The sequence below is a fragment of the Pholis gunnellus genome (assembly GCF_910591455.1).
Source record: "Pholis gunnellus genome assembly, chromosome: 18".
Lineage (NCBI taxonomy): Eukaryota > Metazoa > Chordata > Actinopteri > Perciformes > Pholidae > Pholis > Pholis gunnellus.
Genome location: NC_136545.1, coordinates 11,580,453 through 11,601,617, shown reverse-complemented (window position 1 = coordinate 11,601,617; position 21,165 = coordinate 11,580,453). Strand labels below are relative to the sequence as shown.

General features: G+C 40.6%; 2 protein-coding genes across 2 annotated transcripts; one reads left to right on the top strand and one right to left on the bottom strand.

Moving 5' to 3' along the window:
- Positions 1-4,548: 4,548 nt before the first annotated feature.
- On the top strand, positions 4,549-12,576 carry LOC306710441 (calsenilin-like). The gene is made up of 8 exons (XM_079179003.1): positions 4,549-4,670; positions 9,392-9,516; positions 10,833-10,902; positions 11,107-11,177; positions 11,260-11,367; positions 11,454-11,558; positions 11,922-11,984; positions 12,089-12,576. The coding sequence occupies exons 1-8, from the start codon at positions 4,616-4,618 to the stop codon at positions 12,134-12,136; spliced, it is 645 nt and encodes a 214-aa protein (XP_079035129.1). The 5' UTR covers positions 4,549-4,615; the 3' UTR covers positions 12,137-12,576.
- A 3,286-nt stretch (positions 12,577-15,862) lies between these two features.
- Positions 15,863-20,014, bottom strand: prnpb (prion protein b). Its single transcript, XM_079178673.1, has 2 exons — positions 19,918-20,014; positions 15,863-19,414 (listed from the first exon to the last, which is right to left on the bottom strand). The coding sequence occupies exon 2, from the start codon at positions 19,405-19,407 to the stop codon at positions 18,025-18,027; it is 1,383 nt and encodes a 460-aa protein (XP_079034799.1). The 5' UTR covers positions 19,408-19,414; positions 19,918-20,014; the 3' UTR covers positions 15,863-18,024.
- Between the last annotated feature and the right edge of the window lie 1,151 nt (positions 20,015-21,165).

Genomic DNA, 21,165 nt, shown 5'->3' with positions numbered 1-21,165 from the left:
TGGTTATAGTATTGCGTCCAGTGTGAAAAAAAGAAACTAAACTGCAAGAGAGTGAAGCACTAAACCCCTAAAACTCATACTGTAAAAAATACAACAGCAGATTAACAGATTACCTGCTTAGCATGTTAGCATTTCATTCAGAGCATGTGTTTTAGTGTATAGTGTGTAGTTTTGTTTATTTTGATACCTTTTATATTGTTGCTTTATGTTTGAACGTTTGGGGAAAAGCATTATATAACCACAGAGTGTAAAAAAAATGACAAACCTTTAATGTCCTCTTTGCTATGAGGCTGTTTCTCCTCATCTTCTCCATTGCATTAACACCACTCTGTTTTCTATACACCATAAACAGGTTGCAATATTACATTTCAAGGCTATGATCATGTTTCATACCAAAGGAGGAGAAGCAGTGGCTTATTTGTGGCACAGCTGGAGACAAAGTGTGAATATGTGCACAACTGTGTGCAGCCATGCATGCAAGTGTTACTGACAAATTCTGGAGGAAAATGCAACATTTATGAGGACAGAGAGAAAATAAAAGACACTCCCTTTCACAGACACACAAACGCTCGCAGAGAAGGCACATCTGCACTGAACACACACCCTCAATTAAACCCTGAGCTGATGTGTAAGGCATCAGCTGGGGAGACGGGAGGCTCTCTGGAACTTGTGAGGCTAAAAATAACCTCAGTTTCTGCAGGAGTGAGCGACCTGTAGGAAGATAAGAGGCACAAGGACAGGCTGAATACTAATACTCTGATACTTTCTCCAGTTGAGATGTTGCTGGAGAACATTGGTTAATAATCTAATTTGAATTCAAAATGATGAAATGAATTTTTACCTGCTAGACATTGTGCACTAGAATGCACAATTCAGCGCTGGTGTCTAGTCCAGTGTTGATTGCTTATCTAGAATAAAATGAGACTTTGTTGCCCAGAAAGTAAAATGCATATTTAGTTCTTTCCATCAGCTAAAGCCGTCTTTCTCTCATGTCTCTCTCTCTCTCTCTCTCTCCCTCCCTGTTGGTCTTCATGTCTGTTTTTTTGTCAGATTCCCCCCCCCGACCCAGCAATCAAGCGCCCCCTCGTCCTCATGACTTTTTATAGAATTTGAGAAGAGGCACTTAAGCAGATGCAGAAACAATGTCGGGGCATATTTTGGGCTCAGGAGGCCGCTTCCTGCGCTCGTATTCGTTTACCTTCCAAGTTAATGTGAAACCGTGGACAGAAGCAGGTGCACAAGCACAGAGTGTGCTCTCACTGGGCTATAATATTACATTTCAAAGTCAAATCAAAGTAAGTTTTTAGACTGGTTTCAGGACATCATGAACCTAAATGCAACCTGTTTATTCAATGTTGATGGGAAGTGTTGTTTTTTATAGTTTAACAACAGTTGGCAAGAACAAACCAACCAACAATCCACCTAAAGTCACCATCATGTGTGAGGGAGACCACCCCACAATAACTATTGTAATATTTATATATAAGCACAAAAAATGGTGCTAAAAAGTAAATGAGTTAATTCAATAAAATCTTCTATTTTTATTATTTTAACTGAGCAGGAGACAGCCAGGTGCACTGAGCCATAAAACCAGCAAATCTGTTTGGACAGTATGTGAGTATGAAACACAACAATCCTTTTTAATTTCCTCAGAGAGTCGCACTGTTGGGGCCCGTCTGAGTTTGGACTCATACACCTTCACTGCAGGTTTTAATATGTCTGGCATTTCTAATAACACGTGTCACGATGTGATCACCTCATCACCACCTCCTCCTGTCGCTCTATAAATCCGTTTGCCTCGTCCTCACTTGTTGAGAGCAGCTCAGGCTTTGATGCTCTTTCTGTTGAGATCTGTTGAGGATCAGGACTCTCCCGCAGACCGCTGACTGAATCGTGTTTTCAAGCTTTGACTCTTCAGGTTTAAACGTTTGTTAATCTGCTGTGATGATTGTAGTTTTATAGTGTTTATCCCCGGCTCGGTGTGTGAGCTCAGCCTTCTGAGCAGCTCTGCTCCTCCTTCAAATGGCTTTTTTTCTCTCCGTCTCTCTGCATGCTGCTGCAGATCACCTCCGAGTCGTTTGAGGAGCGCGAGCGGAGAAGGATTGCAGCGATTTGTTCTGCACAACGGCAACACACATCCAGACGCAATGCAGGTACAATAAACATGTATTGCTATATGCTTTGATTTTATTTGTTGCAGGGATAGACTAGCATGCAGAGTGGTTCATCATTGTAATATTCCTGTATGTGCTTATAGTGTAGCTATAGTACTTTTTTAGATCTTTGTACTTTTATCAGCAGCAGAAAGTCATAACACTTGAGTGAGCATTAAAGAGAGAAAAGCATTGGACTTGTTCATTTTAGTGAGGAATGCATTGTAGTTTCCAGGGTTGGAAGAAGTAGCTTTCTTTACTTTATACTGTAATAACATAAACATATTCAGTTACAAGTAAAAGTTCTGCATTCAACATTTATTTTAAGTTAAAGTGCAGAGGTATTGTCAGCTAAATTTAAATACACTATTGGGATGGTGTTTGCAACTGCGCTGGAAGAAACTAACAATCTTGACTGATATCAGGGTGTGTGATATGTGGAATTTGCTTTAGGTGTGTGTGTGTGCTCGCAACGGTAGCATATGTGATGATCAGTGGAGGATGGTCGCCCACAGCGTTCATTAAGACTTAGATGATCACAGGGAGCATCTCACTACTCACCACGAATGGTTTCAGTCCTTTGAATAATACAGCGCTCTGGATGTGAAGACCCCAAATCACCAGTTTTTCAGAAATTTTAAAATGGGTCACAGATGATTTAGCTTCACTGATGTTTTATCATTTGCTTGATATACTATTGGGTTAACTCAAGAATGAATTTCATGACTCCGTGTGTGTGTACAGTACGTGTCTGTTTGTTCTTTTGGAGGGTCCATCAAGTATCAGTCTTAGTGTTTTATTCAAAGTCATCTTTCACCCCACAGTGGCAGCCAATTCTGATCTTTTATTGATGCGGTTTTAAGGAGTGTGAATTATTGAGCGACATTCTCGATGTTCTGTGTGCGTTGGCGTCCTTTCACATTCAAAAAGACGACCGAGGGGGATGGAGGAGCTCCCCAGATAGCAGCCCTATCTATTTTCTCTACAAACCTTTCCAATTGCACCCTCGTAAAAGTGAAAAACACAGTCCAACAAAGACGGTTCCATAGAAAACAAAGTAATTGAAGCACAAAAGCATCACAGTTACCATCTTTGGATTAGTAAACGGTTGATTGGTTGTGCTATTTAAATCATAAATTCAGAAATGTTAAGCTTTTTTATCACTGAAATATTAATCAGAATATTGAAACACTGAGTGTGCATCCATGGGGAGATGAGAAGATGTTCTGTGTGGTGAAAATAACTGGAAACGAGAGCTTGCATGTCCCTATTCTCATAAGTGCTCATGTTACAAGCATATTAGATTTCACTCTTTTTCTGGAAACTAAGCACATTCTAAACATTTTTGATATTTCTTAAATCTGTATAATGCACAAAAAAGGCAACACTTTACAGAACTGTGTATAAACTGATCCTTTCCTGGCATCATGTAGGTGCAAAGAGTCTGAGGGATTTGCGAGACCCCTGCAACCACATAAAGATAATCACTTTTTTCTCAGCGTTTGAGGATTGATTACGGAGGTATGGATCTTATTATCCATACTCGCAAGCTGATTGGATGTCTGTAAGTTACTCCTGCTGCTGGTCCAGCTGTCATGAGACCATAGAAGGCTATCAAAGCAGATCTTGACAAACCTACTGTTATGTCATACCACCATATGATTACAAATATGTAACTTGTCCAACCTATAAGGATTTAATGTAAAGTTATATTAGAGGAAATGGTGCTTATATTAGGTTCTGTGCGAGACGCTGCCTTTTCAGACATGTAATATGTCTGTTTCAGGACCTTACTTTGAACTGTTTCGGGGCTTCTGCTCTTCGTAACTTTCATTTGATACCAGACGGTGGATTTTAAGTTACAGTCTTGAGAGACCCAATGGACTCCAAGATAACTGATGGGACATGACGAGAGAGGGGTGATGTATTTATTTGCGTTATACTAACGACAAGACCGAGTCTGCAGTCGTGCTTGCAGCTCTGTGAGGCTGTTGGTGAACATAATAAATTGTTATTGACCCTTATCATCAAATATTGAGTCGTGACGTGAATATGATTCACACAATGGACTCAAATAAAGCAGAAAGCAGATGAGGAGCCTATAGACTTCTGGTGAGTTTGGACACACATGCAAGGAATTTGGTGAACACGGTTGGTTGCTATGACATGGAAAAATGTGTAGCTGGGTTGTGTGTCTCGTTTTCCCTGCAGAGTGGCTTGCTTCCTTCTTCCACGCTGCGTTCATGTGGACCCTCTGGTGGGGGAAAAGTGCAGAAGCACCATGAGGTCTGTCTTCTGTCTTTTTCTCTCTCGGAGGACAGTTTGTGTTCTGTCTCCCTCAGGCGGATGGAAAGTCAGCGGACGGCGGCCTGCGGCCTGATGCCAATGGGACGGATCCAAACCCGGGTGGACAGACAGACGGAGCCAAGTGGGAGAAACCGCGGCTCACGCGTAAATCTCTGATGAAGTGTTGTCTCGTCAAGTGGATTATCGCCAGTACCACACAACAAAGGCCAGGTACAGGCGCTTAATAAAGATACACACCACAAGGATAACAAACAACAACAATACAGTATATTGATCATTTGCATAATTGTGTGGGACCGCAGGGGGAGTGGGACTCGAATAAAGCAGTAGGGGGGCAGGCCTTCAGTCTCCTTACAGAATAAATTAATTTTAAAGCATCTACCCCATCTACAGTATCTACTGTATGTTCTCGCCCTTTATTTCCTCTATACAGTGTTTATCGCACAGTCCTCTCTCTTCACCAAACGCCTCTTCATTTCAGCAGCTAATCAAAGCAAAAAGTAACTGCTGTCCGTCCGCTGCGGACGACATGCTAGACTGCAGAGCACATGTGTCGCCCACTGACTGCCCCTTCATGCCCCCTTTTTCTTTGGCCTAAATCTAAATTATTGACATTGTCCTTCTGTGCGTGCACTTGACCGGCAGGACAGATATTCATTTCTTCAGTCTGTCCGAGCAATATCTCGTAATTCACTTATTTCAACTAATATATCAAATAATGGGTAACAAACATAGTGATGAACAGACAAAATGTCTCCTCTGCAGTTTCCAGAAATGACCAGCTGTTGTCAATTACTGCTTCTCTCGGCCATGTGCCTCAGACAGGATGTTGATGAAAACAGTAACGGGACAAATGCTCTGATGGCTGACAAACCATCCCTTCACACAGGCAAATCATACAATTTGAATAGAACAATGAACTCCACTGCTAATTTGGACTTTAGCAAGGAAATGATCTTTTATTTATGAGGCCTTTAAGTATATTTGCAGTAGGAATGTACTGAAACTTTTGTCAGCATTGCACTCTATAAGCTCAAATTCATCATTATTCTCACTTACTATTTTATTTTCCACCGGGATCCTTAGTTAAAATAATGATATTTATTAAGTCTTCAAGCAGATCTTCACCAAATGTATAACAACGTGATCTCCCTCTAGTGGTGTCTGAACATTATAGCTCCTGAGTGTCTCCTGCAGCTGCTCCCTGTACAGTAGAAGGCAGTCTGCACTCACTCACACTCAGGTGCATCTCATGCACAACGACCCAATACAAATATATTCCTAACATTAAGAAATAATGCTGGAAAATGTGGAACAGCTGTTTGGTGATGAAATCGATGTCTGGTTACATGATGCGATGCATTACATCATTTATACATTATTGTTAGGAAGGTGAGGAAAAACACAATCATCAGAATATTTCGGCGGTCCAAATCTACACTACATGTTTTATTGTGGCTGCTGCTGGGCCTCCTGCACTCTTTCATAACTGCATCGGAGAGGAAGCTAGCTGTCACATCACATTATAGAGAGTGAAAACATTCGAGCTCTCTGTCAAATCATATCTGTAAGTAACCCACAGATCACGGAAAAATGTCATTTTGAATGGCTGTCGTACCATTTTAATGTGTAGTTTCTCAGGTAATTAGTGTGATCAATGCACATATAAGTTTAGTGGAACCTGAACAAAACTCATATGGAAGGGCAGGTGGAATCCCCCTTTGCACAATGCGAGGTGTGTATGAAGCCTCTCCATACAGGTCATTTCTTGCCAAAAATAAAATGCATAAAAATCAATGAAAGAGCTAAAAGCGTTGCACTAAGAAAAAGGCTGAGAGCGAGCGAAGTTCAGGGTGTTTAATTGTGTGACGAGAACTGGTGTGATGGTTTTTGATAGATGGGGCCCAGGCGCTGAGCTGTAATGTTGCTCTCACTGCAGTCATTAAAACCTGATGGTTAGACTGGTTGCTGCAATGTCTGCATCTCTGCATGCTTAAGCCACCTCACTCTTGTCTGTATTTAAAAGAAGAACAGGGATAGATCAGCACTTAAGGTGCATTAAACAGTATAATGCTGCATTATTTTTATGGCAGGCAAGTTCCCACATGAGCTCATACATCTTGCATGTTCAGTAATGGCTGAGTGTGTTTCTGTCCGGTGAGGTAGGACCAGCCCACACATCAGATACACTGCAAAGGGTAACTACTAGCAGCATTTTTATTGGCCTGGGCGATCCATCACCTCTGATTTTTACACTCTGACTCATATAAGGCTAAGTTAAGCATATTATTTTGGAAGTCCATTTTAGTATGTCCAGTGCAAGACGGGTGCACTTACTCTGAGTGAGCGGTGTGCTCTGTTCAATTTGCATCTCGAACTGGGATAGCAGCACTCCGAAAACACAAAAACAAACTAAATGCTATGGCGTCAGTGTTCCATTTTGTTTCATATGCTGACACGTTTTATGGCCATTTACATAAACCCTCCCCGGGCTATCGAAATGCATTTCTGGCCCGCTTTCTCTTCCTCTTCTAAGACCAGTATTTTACCTCTCAACAATTGATTTGCCCTCCACCCCCTCTTTGTACTTTAACCAAGTCCATTATGTTGTGCCGAGTCATCAGCTGTGAACTGTACTCCTATTCTTCTTCACTCTCCTTGTCCTCATTATCATCACAAAAACACTTGCTCGCTCTTTAACAGCAAAAAGTGGAAAAGTACTTTTTTAGACCGCCAACACTCACACATGCATGTTATGCGCAGCATTTCACAGAAGCTATAATATAAATTGACCTCTGAAGGTGTGCTGCTCGCCACTGCAGCACAGTTTAATCCACTTAAACGCCACGATTCTTAACTACAATGTCATAAACAGAGCACCGATTTTACATCGGTCACGGTGTCTTTCAGCCCTGAGTGAATCCCGCTGAGTGTATAGCTGAACGACATAGTAGACACAAGCAGCGCCACACAGGGCAGGGCCGGCTCCTTCATTCTAAGTGCGGTTCATATCCCAGCCATCAGCGGATGTGGATCAATGCTTTGTTTTACAGCTTTGCATCCTTGAAATGACTGAGCAAATGAAGGCAGCTTAGATTGTCAATCAGAGACTGTTGTTAAAGGAATTCCTTCAGTAACCAACCTGAGACGCGCACACGTGCACGCACAGCTCAGGGCGGAGTGAGAGGAGATGGAGAGAGTGGAGGGTGGAGCCCCTGAGTTGATGGAGTTGTGGGAGAGATCCTAAAAAAATGAACTGGCCAGGAGGTGAGATGCCAGCGCGTAGTCACAGAGATGGATCGTTTGCAAGTGGAGAAAGCTTTGGATCATTTTGGGGGATGGTCACTCTATGAATTTGATATTTCTTTACTCATGGTGGACTTTGACCTTGTTTTCTTAAAAGAGGATGCTCTGCGGACAATCTGTGTCGTCTAAATGGTCAGTGGTTTAAGTTGGGGGTTTCATTTAAGTGAATAGAACTGCTGATGCCTGTTAAAACGTGGCAGGAGGAAGTTAACGTTAAGATTTTTTTAAAAGAGGCTTCTGCACAGGAGATATCTAATGCAAGGCAACAATGGAAGTGGATGGCATGGAAGTATTTGCCATTGCTGTTGTTATTGGGATGTTTTATGTCGTGCTCAAACAGTTTGGGGTTTGGGAGCCCTTGTCACTCGAAGGTAAGACATAAAGAGATGTTTGTATGTTAAAATGTTGTCTTTGGTGTTTTGTGTACAAACAATAATGTTGACCGTAAAAGTGATACTTAATTTATGAATAAGTGCAGTCGAGCTGGCTGTAAAATATTAAAATAAATACAATATTTGTAAACAGCACTCGCATACAGTATATACGTAGAAAGAGTTTTTGGTTTGCTGTAATTGCTCCTTTTATTCATCCTGGACATAAACATTTGCAGCAACCAAAAACTCTTTCAGTGCACATATTGGCATGTTAATGTTGTTTTAAAAAAAAAAATATATATATATATCCTTTAATCTATCCTTTAATAACGTGATCACTACAGTATGTTGGTAACCTGTCGACTTCAAACCAAATATTTTAACAGTTCTCTCTTCTTCCCCTCTCATTCCTTCATCCCCATCTCTTCCTGGTCTGGTCTTTTTCAACTTCCCATTTGTGTTTTTGCTCTTATAAAGATGGTGAGTACCTCCAGTGGTATTCCTCTGCACTTTAGCTTTAAGTTTAATTTCATCCCAGTAGTCTTTGTGAACTTCTTTCCCCCATCATTTTATTTTAGTGTCTTTAAGCCCTGTATACAATAGTGACCTAAAAATGTCCACAATGGCACAAAAGGAAGTGTCTGTCTGTTTTATTCCCTCCAACCGTCCTAATTTCTTCCTACCACTATTTCTTCTTATTATTGTTCCCACTTTTTATTAAGCAAAGAATTAGGTTTTGAACACTACTTTTGCTGAAAATGTGACTTTACGCTTGCTGGGAACGGCACAAAATTATGATTATTTGTGTCAAAAATCTGAATTTGTTCCATGCTATAGAGTAAACTGTTGATTATTCATTATGTAAGGAATAGAGAATGAGTTATTTCGGACAAAGCCAAAAATGTCCCATGCTCCTTCCCTCTGTCTCTTCTTCTTTTATCACGTTTAATTAATGCTGTTAATTCTTCTTACCCCCTCTCTCACCCATTTCCTTGTCTCACCTTTCCCTCTTAAAACTCCATTTTTGTCTTCAAATTTGTGTTTTGTTTGTGTAAAGATGGTGAGCATTTTGAGTTGTGAGCTGTATATATTTTCTGCCTCCCATCTATTTCATTTTCTAGTATTTTCAACTCCCCCCTCCTTCCTTTTGTTTTGTTTTTTTCTTTTCTTTTCTTACCTCTATTTCTGTCCTCTTTTCTTCCTCCCCCTCTTTCCCATCCCATCCTTGTTTTATCTGTTTCTCACTGACAGACAGCTGTGACAACGACTTTGAACTCTCAATGGTGCGTCACCAACCAGAGGGCCTCGATCAGCTCCAAGCCCAGACGGAGTTCACCAGGAAGGAGCTTCAGTCGCTTTACAGAGGCTTCAAAAATGTATGAAAACAATCGGCACAGTTCATCCCAATGAGCAGAAATCTCATCATTGATGTTGACGTGTTTTCTCTATTTTCTAGGGTACTTAGCCAAGTAGTCGACTAATTGGTTGTTTAGATTTCTTAAGTCGATAAGGCGTTATTTCCAAGAAACTCATGAGCACAGCTCTGGTAAACACGAGATTTAAAGTGGAGCTTTTGTGTGATTCTTCGTGGAGAAACTCAGTTTTACAGATCTGTCGATTAAATCCACTAATCGATTCGTCAACGAAGTTGTATTGGTGTTAGTCAGCCCTAGTATTTTCTTTCTTGTGACCGATCAGATTTATGTTTTGACCCCTTGGGGAGGTCTTCACACAGGTTGGGAATCACTGGTCTCAGCCAACAATTACAATAGTGGATATCTAGATTTATATGTCCTGATTAAAGGTGCGTTGTCCAGTCTTTGACTACAAGTGGTGCTGTAGAGCAATGTTTTCAATGAGTGGATGCCTGTATTGCTTTTATCTTTGTGTTCTTCCAACACATGCACAAAGATGCCGATGCACAAATGCGGTACTGACGTGAGAGGCCTTCATATTTGTGCCGACTGCAAAGGCGGCTAATGCATATTGACAGTTCGTGACTGCAAAGTGCCGTTAAAGAATAGAAGAAGGGCTGAAGCGGATTTAAACAAAGCAGGCTTTAAACTGAAATAGATTATGAAAAAAAAAACGTGCAAATGTTCTGTGAGGTGTCTGATACCTTATCGATACGCATGAGTTGTGGTGAGAAATGTTCAGTGTAAACAAAACTGCAATTGAATCTCCCCAGGGCGCCTTGCTCTTGGTTTCAGATTGCTTTGTTAATGGAAATCTGATGAAAAAGATTTTAAGAGATTTTAGTTTTCAAAATCTGATTTGCTTTCTTCTCTGTTCTTGTTGTGGAACTTTTTTCTTTTCTTTGCACTATTTGCATTTTTCCTTGATTTTAACTAGCGTGTACCCATGTGCCATACGGCTTTTCATTACTATACTACTCTGGCGTAACTGCATTGTAAGGATTTATAAAGAAAGAGCACTAAAGGCTCCAGTAAAGATTTTCCTTTTGCCATTTATGAATCTTTTGGCTATCCCGCTATTTCTTTCCCTCTAGTGGCCACAAACCTGCACTGCAGTCAGTCAGTAACTGTGTGCACAGCACCATACAATGATGGAATATCAGTAGTGCTAACTCTAATACTCTGTTGAATTATTATATAACTACTATTTGTATTATTATTTTAGCTAATCTAATATGCCTGGCTTAAATGATGTAAACGTTTTTTTCTCCTAATAGGAGTGTCCCAGTGGGCTAGTGGATGAGGAAACGTTCAAGACCATTTACTCACAGTTCTTCCCTCAAGGAGGTACAGTATGTAACTAATACACTGGTATCATACAAGCATAAAAAAGATGGACGTCCCTGACTCGGTCTGTTGTTATTTTTTTCTAAATCTTGCTGAATGTTTGGAATAGCAAGCTGAATGAGATAAGCAAAATAAGTCATGACTTTCAGTATAAAATGAGTAAATGTTTTTCAAGTCTATTGCGTATTCATTATATGTTCTCAGATGCAACCACGTATGCACATTTCTTGTTCAACGCGTTTGACATGGACAGAAGTGGCTCCATCCGGTTTGAGGTGAGTTCACCGCTGACTGCATGTTTTGTGCTATGAACACAAAACGCAAAGCTAATAATGAAACTTGTATATTCTTCTTCAGGACTTTGTGATAGGATTGTCTGTGTTGCTTAGAGGCTCCGTTACAGAGAAACTTCGATGGGCGTTCAACCTGTACGACATCAATAAAGACGGCTACATTACTAAAGAGGTACATTCAATAAAGCGGTCTCAGTTTTGAGATATCTTACCGAAATCTGTGGCAGTTGTTCTGTATGTCTCTCTGGTTTCCTGCAGGAAATGATGGCAATAATGACGTCCATTTATGATATGATGGGCAGGTGTACCTTACCCAGTGTACGAGACGACTCTCCCTATGAGCATGTGGAGAAATTCTTCCAGGTATTTTATCTCTGCAACCACTTAACCACACAGCTGAACCCCTGGCATCTAAATTGACTGTGTTTTATTACATCCAGATTCTGCATCCGTATCAAAGCCACAACCTTAGTGTGTCAGTGTGCCTGAGCACTGTCGTGTTTTAGACTCTTGTCTCTCTCGCTCTTAAAGAAAAAGAAAATCTAATTTAAAAGAAAAATGACACCAAGCCCCTTTTCAAATTCAAAACCCATCTGAAGGCCAGACCTCCTCTAAAGCCACAGTTCATCACTTTGATTTGATGACACACTTTTGTACCTCATATTAGTAAGATTTCATACCTGATTAAATATGAAACCTCTCCTTTTCATGTCTGACTTTTTTCAGAAAATGGATCGAAACAGAGATGGAGTGGTGACTATTGATGAGTTCATAGAAACCTGCCAAAAGGTAATCCAATCGTCGAACTGAACTGAAATATGATTCGCTGAGTTCATGCATATTTGTGCACAAACGACACCATTTCTCGTGCATCTGCTTTCTGTTCTCAACAGGATGAAAACATAATGGCTTCCATGCAGCTCTTTGAGAACGTCATCTAGTTTCTGCAGAGGGAGGTGGACCAGCAATGCTGCATGTAGTGCTTCCAGCTGCAAGCATCTGGGCCGGAAATCTCGTTCATCTGGAAAAAGAAAGAAGACTGTGTTGTGCAACACATTTGACATTTTAATAGAAATTGGCGAACACTGTTGTTTTTCCTGTCGAACTGTTCTATGCAGGGAGATGTGAAGAATTCACCAAATCACATGAAGAAGAAATGTTTCTTTGCATGACCATTTTGTTTTTGCACATGAACCAACCAGCTGAGCATGAGTGCTTGCCCATCATCTAAAAGCATGTGATGCAAACCACATTGAACACAAACAAGGGTTTCATCGTTGACCACTTTGAAACTTGGGCGAAAGAGAATACTTTGTTACTGTATTATACTGTAAAGAAAACACTCATGTTTCTAAGTTCTTCAGATTGTTGTGTAGACATGATGCCCATGGTCATTGTCATGTTGACCCAAAACCTGCTGAAATAAATAAATACCTTCACACACGCTGATAACTACTGACGAGCTTCTCTTATTACACAACACACAAAGCTGGGAATTGTGAAAGCAGTGAGATGTCCACTTTGAAAATGAAATAAAGAATAAACCCAATTATTTACTCAACGCAAATACTTAACACATCTTGCGAATGAGCACATCAAATGTGGTATATTCTAAGTTATGTAACTGTACAGCTGCAAACCAGCAATAAAACACATTTCTGTGGGACTTGCTATACAGGCATACATGGAATATTCAATGTGTTCAGACATTGTACGAGGGATCCAGAACAAACTGACACTAGTCCAAAGTGTGCCCTTAAGTAGATCCTCTATACCCATGACACAAAGGAAAAATAGCTTCTTTCGGCTGAAAGACTTTCCCCCAATTTGTAGCATTTTGACCGGTCTCGATTCTCTGAACAGTCGTCCCTCTTGTTCTTTATCCTCTGGCCTCTCTAACGTTCTTGTAACATCACAGTCGTTGATATTTCATGCAAAAAAAAAGGATTAAAATTCCTAACGCCTGGCTGCCTCACTGGCTGCTGTACTTGTTCAAGTGACCAGTTAACTTTGTTTTTTTCTGCCTGATGAATAGTTCTATTTATGAGCCGAGACTGTTATTCAGATGGGTTCTTGTTTGTCTGGATCAAATATCTTTAACATCGTGATGCACAAAGAGCAACAGAAAAACAAAATGTTGTATCTTATTTTTATCATCAAAGGAACAATACCATAACTCAACCATCTTTTAAATATGTAAATAAGAAGGATACATTTATCAGATTTTTGGATTTCAAATGTGTAATAGTACAATACATATTGAGATGCAAAGGTGCCATTCTATTGTTATTGTTGAATTTTTCTTATTCTAATTGAGATGTTCAGAAACACACTGTTGTAAGATCCAATCAGAGCCTATGACAATATTCAGAATATGGTTGTAATTGTAAATATGTACATTAATGATTCACTGTCTTATAATAATAACAGCTCTAGTCTCATCCTTCCAGCCAAAAGGCCACCTCGGGTTAATGAGGCACAAGTTAAAGTGAATCACTGCCTCATGTAGGCATAAACATGTAAGCTTTTAATTCATTTAAAAGGAAGTACAACATACAAACCTGTGATAGAAAATCATTAGCCAATGCAGACAGTAATATATTTGTTTTGGCTCCAGCCTTTGCATTATGTGAATAATGGGAGAAAACCAGGTGTTGCAACTGTATGTGAAATGCTGCCATCAGCCAAAATCATTCAACCTGTACTGTATTATTGATCTTGAACCAATAGCAAAGCAGGGTCTGTTTTGGGGAGGAGCTGTTGGAGTGGATGTTAGTGTGGAAATGATGCCGATACCAAAATGCTGCTCTTCTGAACTATAGGTTTTGTGGTTTGACCAAGGACTGCCGCTCCAGCATCACAACCTGTGTGACCGATCAGAAAGGTAAAAAAACATTTTACTAATATTCTTTATTTGTATGTTATCAATTCCAAAGTACATGCTATCAGCACCGTTTACCTTTTGTTATTTAACATTTTTTAAATCATCTCCTTCCACATGCATTGCAACAACACATTGCATATCCACATATCTTTAATGTTTTAGAACAACATATGGAAAAGTGCATTGCGTATCTGAGCCGGGGCAAACAAATGCATCACGAAAGAAAGAAATATGCATCACACACATAATGCCCAGCTGATCCCAGTGTTGACAGAGCATGTGGATAGTTCTGGAGGTCTGTTGTGTTCGTGCTGGTAAGCATGTGACTTTTGGCTGTGCACTGAGCTAAATCAAAAGCTTTAATGCCAGTTTGAACTACAGCCAACAGACTTGACAAACCTGTCTCTCTTTGTCTCTCAAATAAAAGAATAAACGTGCGTGGCAAAAATACAAAAGCTTTTAATAGTACGTGTGTTTGTGTGTTTGCAGAGTAAAGATCTCCAGTAATGACTGGCCAGCAGAGGCTGCTCTCACTGTGGGTTTGGCTGTTGCTCGTGGCAGCTCTGTGCCCAGGTGCCGACGGTAAGCGTGGAGGCATCTTCAAGGGTCGAGGAAAAGGTGATGACGACAAAGCGCCTCCCTCTCAGGGCCGAGGCCTCTCCAAGCAGGGCCTGAAGTTGGCTGGAGCAGCAGCTGCCGGGATGCTGGGGGGCACAGGGACCGGGTACGGGCTGGGGTTATTTGGCAGGCCAAAGCACGGGTCTGGGAGTCATCACGGCCATAAGAAGGCCTCCTCTGAGCAAGATCAACGGCTTTACCACAATGAAAGCCGAAGATTTCCCAACCAGTCTCTCTGGAGAGCCTTTGTTAAGGCGGATGCCCCGGCTCCCACGACCAACATCTTCCTCACGCTTGGACATGTGGTGTCTTTCCTTATAGCTGCCTTGATAAGAGAAATGTAACACATCTGATCACTGGGGAAACAATCAATCATCAGATCAAATGAAATAAAAGCTGCTTTGAACAAATGATGCTTCCTGTCCTTTATTGGTTATTATTATGGTAAGATTACTTTGAGTGCAGGAAACAATATTGTTTTCTGGGAGTTTTGCAACCTCATTGCAATTAAAATGTACACAACAAGCTATTTCAATATAAAGTAATAAAGAACTTGAGCTGGGTATCAACAACAATGTTTATATCAATATAAACATGTTTTGAATATTAGACTGCAACTGTAACGATTATTTTCTGAATCAATCAATCTGCCTTTTAATAACTTGCTCTACAAAACGTTAGAAAAATGGAAATAAAAGTGAATTTCTTTTGACTTCTTTAAATGTCTTGTTCCGTTTGAGCAACACAAAGCAGCCAATTCTCCTATATTTGAAACTGAAGCCATCAAATTGGAGGATTAATTACATTAACTTTTCTAATTAACGATTCATTGAGGCAGTTTTGACTTTTTTCTATTCAACAAAATCTATGGAATGCATCACTGTTAAAAAAAATAAGAAGCTTTGGTTAAATATATTCTAAACTCTAAAGAAAGGTTTTCTAATTCAGAAATGTCCCGTCAGAAACTGCATACATGCTTGTTGTCAAAACAAATGGTGGCTGAGAGTTGAACTGCAAGTAACTTTACTGGTTTGTAAACGTACACCTTTGTTTCATTGTCTTTATTCTATATTTTGATGCTATTTAGATATTCAATAAGTTTAAAATAGAGTGTAAACAAGAATATGTGTGTTTGTGAAATGACATCATTTAGGCAGAGAAACTCTTATTGTGTTAGTTATTTTATTCAACACATAAACATCATGACAAACCATATTAGTAACCCAAAGCGTTTACAACTACAAGTCAGATATACACGGATGTCTATACTCCCATAATGAGCTCAATGACACAGTTACAGAATATCTACACCCAAAGGGAGATAAGTGCACTTCACAGATATTCTACAGCCTAGATAGTATGAAAATGTAAAATTGTCATTTCAAATCGACAGGGAGCAACAACGAACAGGAAAGGTGCCGTATGAAAACAAATGAACCCGGAGACTCAAAGAATAAAAGTGAAATGTGAAGAAAGAGAAATAAAACACTATAAAACAGTGCATATGATCACTTCCAGATATACTGTCAACAATTGGACAGTATCCACTTGACTTTCTTTGTTATAATGAATAATTACCACCAACAGACAGAATACACCAGTGTCAAAATAGTGGACTGAAGTGATGACTGACGTGTTTTGTTTCGGATTTTTTTTACTTGGGTGAAACTCCCTTGAAAAGCCTGCAAACTTAATTTATGTAGCAATTTTTAAAACAGTTGCAAAGTGCTTTACGTTACAAAACCCAGAAGCAAATAAGTAATTCAAACAATCAGGTAGAAGAAAACAAGCTAGAACAGCATAATAATCAAATTACAGATAGCTCAAAAATGTACAGATAACACAAAAAACAAAACAAAAGGAGTGCAACATTTTCATTCCAGAGACGCACACCATGACAGCCAGGGGAGGCTAGAGTTTGTGATAAGCAGACGTAGTTATTTACAGACCCGCCAACACCTGACCTGCCACCATCTGACTGTGTCAAGAGAAGATTCAGGTGATGAGAGAAAGCCGCTGAGATGAACCACAAAAGCCGGGAAATTCTTGAAAGTTACGAGTTATCGTGAAAAAGAATCAAAATCTCCAAACCGCTACAGCACTATTCATGAACCAAGTCAAGTCCAGTGTTCCCGGGCAGATTTAAACTGGCGCTTCCAGTTCCAGTGTTAATCTTGATGATAGATACGACATGAAGATACTGTGTGCGATTAGGAAAGGTGCAATTAAAAGCTTAGAATTAGTTCTGGGATGCAAACATTTAGGGTTAAAGTCTTGGAATTGTCGTGGACCTCATCTGTTCGAAAACCTCACTCAAACCTCAGCTTTCACCAAACTACATGTAGCACTGCACAGATTCAAAGCGTCAGGCGCCATTTTCAACAAATGCACCTATTGTTGTCAACAGCCGCAGGCACGGTAGCACATCGAAGGACACATGCTGAGTGACGTCTCTTTGATTACATGCAATCCAGGATTTCACTAGGCAACAATGAGTGAGTGTCATGTAGCTGTTACTTTACTTTGAGGACACCGTCAGTCTTATTTAGATTGTGGTCATACACGTTTTTAAATTGTTTATTGTGGGATAGTAAACCATTCTTCTTGGTCATTACACAACAATGCGGAGCCAATCGTCACCACAGATCATCATGTTGAGTTTTCTTCTGCTTTCTCATTTATAACATATCTTCTTCTTCTTTTGGTAAGTGGTCCTTAGACAAAAAAAACCCAGCTCTATCCATTTGTTCCCATTGCCAAACTACATCATTGTTCTTTTATACTTGCTGAAAATTAAATCTTTATTTAGCATATTTAACCAATCTGTCTGTTGAATTGTTCGGCACAGATTAAAAAGGGTTACTAAATGTTAATTGGATGTTTTTCTTTAGTTTTTTTACCTAAATGTCACATTCCTATTTTACACAATATCAGTCAAACTGTCACAATAAATTGTCCTAAAGTACCCTGAATCTGTTCTCTATGCATTCAGCGCATTATAAAGTGGAGCACAAAAAAAAAAGTGAAACTGAGATTCTAAATCAATTATTGAAAGAGTTAACAGAAAGAGATTAGTGCAGCTTGTACAATACACAACTGATGATCTTCCAGTAACATTTTAAAATAACCGCTGCCTCTTTAAAAATTGACTCCTTTAGTTACTATACACATCAACATTTGTCACCTGCGGCGACAATAGAGGATTACATGAGACCCAGAGAGCTTGCTATGGAGATAATATACTTTAGCAGTGTTTGGACGTGCAGATATAATGGAGGAAGTGGAAATCCATTTGGAGTTTTATGGTAAAAGGAAGACTAATTGCTCTCACTGGAGAAGGAGCATGCTGGACAGTAGCATGAGGAGGGAGGTGAACAGTTGAATCACCCCGTAGCTCAGAGAGCCGCTGCGATTGGGCTTGGACTGGATTTGTTCCTCGGCTTTTCGTTCCTGCAGAAAGCGCTCAGAGTACACCATGAACTCCTCAACACAGCGTCGGGACTTCACTTGGTCAATTAGGGCGGGGTATCCAATCTCCTCGATGCTGACGGTGTCGCCGTCATCTTGGCTTTTAGGCGTGGTCGAGCTGGTCTTGTTCATACAGCGCTCCATGAACTTGTCGTAGGACTCTGCTCGTGGCGGAGGTTTGTAGACATAATCACGGCCGTAGTCTTTCTCGTCTGTGGATTGGGTGCCATACTTGCGGTACATGTAGTTGTTGTAGTACTGCTCTTCTTGAGGGTTGTTGAAATTGAAGTGTGGTCGAGGGAAGCGCCCTAGTCCATATCCAACAGCCATCCCGGCCACAGCACCGACGCCTGCCGCCATCATGGCTTTTTTGGCAAAACCTGAAGAACTGGGCTGGTAACCCATACCCTGGACAGAACGAGAGAAAGGAGACCCTCCCATCCCTTGACCACCGCCATAGCCTCCACCACCATAGCCTCCTCCACCAAAGCGGGGACTGAGGATCTTATTATTTGGGTTCCAATTGGTGTAACCACCAGCTCCTCCACCAGGGTAACCACCAGCCCCTCCACCAGGGTAACCACCAGCCCCTCCACCAGGGTAACCACCAGCCCCTCCACCAGGGTAACCACCAGGCTGACCCCAACCCTGTCCTGTATTTCCCCCTCTGACTGGGTAACCACCTGCTGCTGGGTAGCTTCCTCCAGCTGGGTAGCCAGCTCTGCCTGGATATTGGTTGGGATAGCCTCCAGGGTTCTGGTTTGGATAACCTCCAGGGTTGCCAGCTCTGCCTGGATTTTGGTTGGGATAGCCTCCAGCAGGGTTCTGGTTTGGATAACCTCCAGGGTTGCCAGCTCTGCCTGGATTTTGGTTGGGATAGCCTCCAGCAGGGTTCTGGTTTGGATAACCTCCAGGATTGGCTCTACCAGGATTCTGGTTTGGGTAACCTCCAGCTGCTGGATAACTCGGTGGGTTTTGCCTGGGAACTCCTCCAGGATTTGTGTTGCCTGCTCCCGGATAGCTTCCGCCAGGAGGATATGGGTTGGGGTTGCGATTGGGACTCTGTGGCTGTCGAGGGTAGTTCCCTGGCTGAGAGGATGGCTTTGACTGCGTCCCACCCCTGTTGCCGGTAGAGGTTTTCTTACTGCTGGTACTGCTCCCTCTTTTAGCCCATGTCGATTCAGTGTTTAGGAGAAACACAATAAGAAGGGACACTAGGATCATCTCACCCACCTTTCCCATCTTGGCCCTAGAGAGAAAAGTGTGTCAAAGTAATGACCATAACAATAACGAAGCATTCTAAAAAACAAAAAATCCTTTCCTTGTTATTTAGGATGGCACGCAAAATAGCCCAGTGCTGCATCTTCATTTACAAATGAGCGACAATTTATTATTATATAACCATTTATATTCTTATATAGGCCATATAGCAAGACGTATTCAATCCAAAAACAGAATGTTACAACGATATTCAAGCGGAGCAGCTCACACCATTATTTATTTAATTCTAAAAGAAATAGGCCTAGATGATTTAAATCAATATAACAGACATAACCACCGAGTAAGCGACGACCTGTTTTTATTTTTTTAAACGGTGAGTAGCCACACCAAGCATTTCAGCATTATCCTGTCCGGTCGCTTAGATAAACAGGAACCATAACCCTTCATCAAATAGTGAGCCGCTTTGTTCTCTCGCTTTCCCACAAAGACAAATCTAACAGTAACATGGCGTATAACTGAATTATTTCTTACCGTGAACTGGCGGTTTGTCTATGCGCTTCGATGGTAATTCGGCGATAATGCGATGTTGTCTCTTCTCTCTCGGCTCCGTTATGGGCTCTGGCTAGGGTGGATTATGGAGCTGGGGTGCGCTCGATTGTATGTGCAGCAAGTACCCTGTGCAGGGACGAGAGGTGGGGACAGTTTGCTGTCACGCCCATGCGACGATCATCATGAAGTAAACAAAAAAAGGCCAATAAAAGCAAAATGTTATATTTTCAGATGTGTTTTACTTTAACACATCTATCTGTATATATTATATTTGTAGTTATATTTTAACTATTGTGGATTTTTACTTTTTATTTAGTTAATATTCTTTACTGTTTATTACTTATTTACTTATTGAATATACTTGTTTCGATGTTGTTTTTTACTATGTCTCTTGTTTGCACTATCCACTATTCTGCTGTAATCCTGTAAATGTCCCCGCTCCGGGACTAATTAAGGATTATTTTATTTTATCTTATCTTATTTTAAGAAGGCCAGGCATTTTATACACCACTTTTATGGACACCAGCATTTTTTAGCTCACTTCTACAATTTAACAGGTACCATTGACCCTCATTCTAACAACATATTTAACATACAAGGACTATGATTGGGAATAAATAAACTACGGTAAGAAATAACCATTATTTAAAAATGTTAATTTTCTTCTTAAAACATTATTAGTTGTGTAATTAAAGAGAACAAATATTATTGTTTTAAGAAAGTCAAAGTTAACTTGTAATGTGTTTATCGAAAATAGACAGAGCACATGAGGAAACCTGCTGCATCTGTGTCTGTCCCCTCCAAAATGACTGACGGAGTTAATGTACTTGCTGTACATCAAAACGTGCGCACCCTCCTGGTCGTGTGCAACATTCGGCAAACATTTACAAGTGAGGCTCCAAACTGTTTCAGGGAAGGTCCAGTGAGTGGTGGGGAAAACATGACATTAGTTATTACATTATCTTATATGGTAGTGTGTGATTTGGTTAGGTAGGTAGAGATTTTTTTCAGAAACAAATAAATGCCGCAGAAAGAGTTATGTAATTGTTGAGTAGCCTATCTATATAAGATCAAATAACATTAGGATCACATGGGCACTCAGGGTATGTAGGTATTGTTTTAGTGGGTTTACACTTTCTGTAGCCCATGTTAAATTATAAAATGACGTCATTATTCTCACAAACGTGTCCGACCGTTCCGTCCAGTTACTCAGAACAAGTGCAGATCTAA

What these genes read in the sequence shown, in the direction of transcription:
- prnpb (XM_079178673.1), bottom strand. Translation starts at nt 19,407, where the DNA reads ATGGGAAAGGTGGGTGAGATGATCCTAGTGTCCCTTCTTATTGTGTTT.
- LOC306710441 (XM_079179003.1), top strand. Translation starts at nt 4,616, where the DNA reads ATGAAGTGTTGTCTCGTCAAGTGGATTATCGCCAGTACCACACAACAA. An exon ending in ACAGTTCTTCCCTCAAGGAG is followed by an intron (nt 10,903 to 11,106) that starts GTACAGTATGTA and finishes ATATGTTCTCAG; the next exon opens with ATGCAACCACGTATGCACAT. An exon ending in ATGTGGAGAAATTCTTCCAG is followed by an intron (nt 11,559 to 11,921) that starts GTATTTTATCTC and finishes GACTTTTTTCAG; the next exon opens with AAAATGGATCGAAACAGAGA.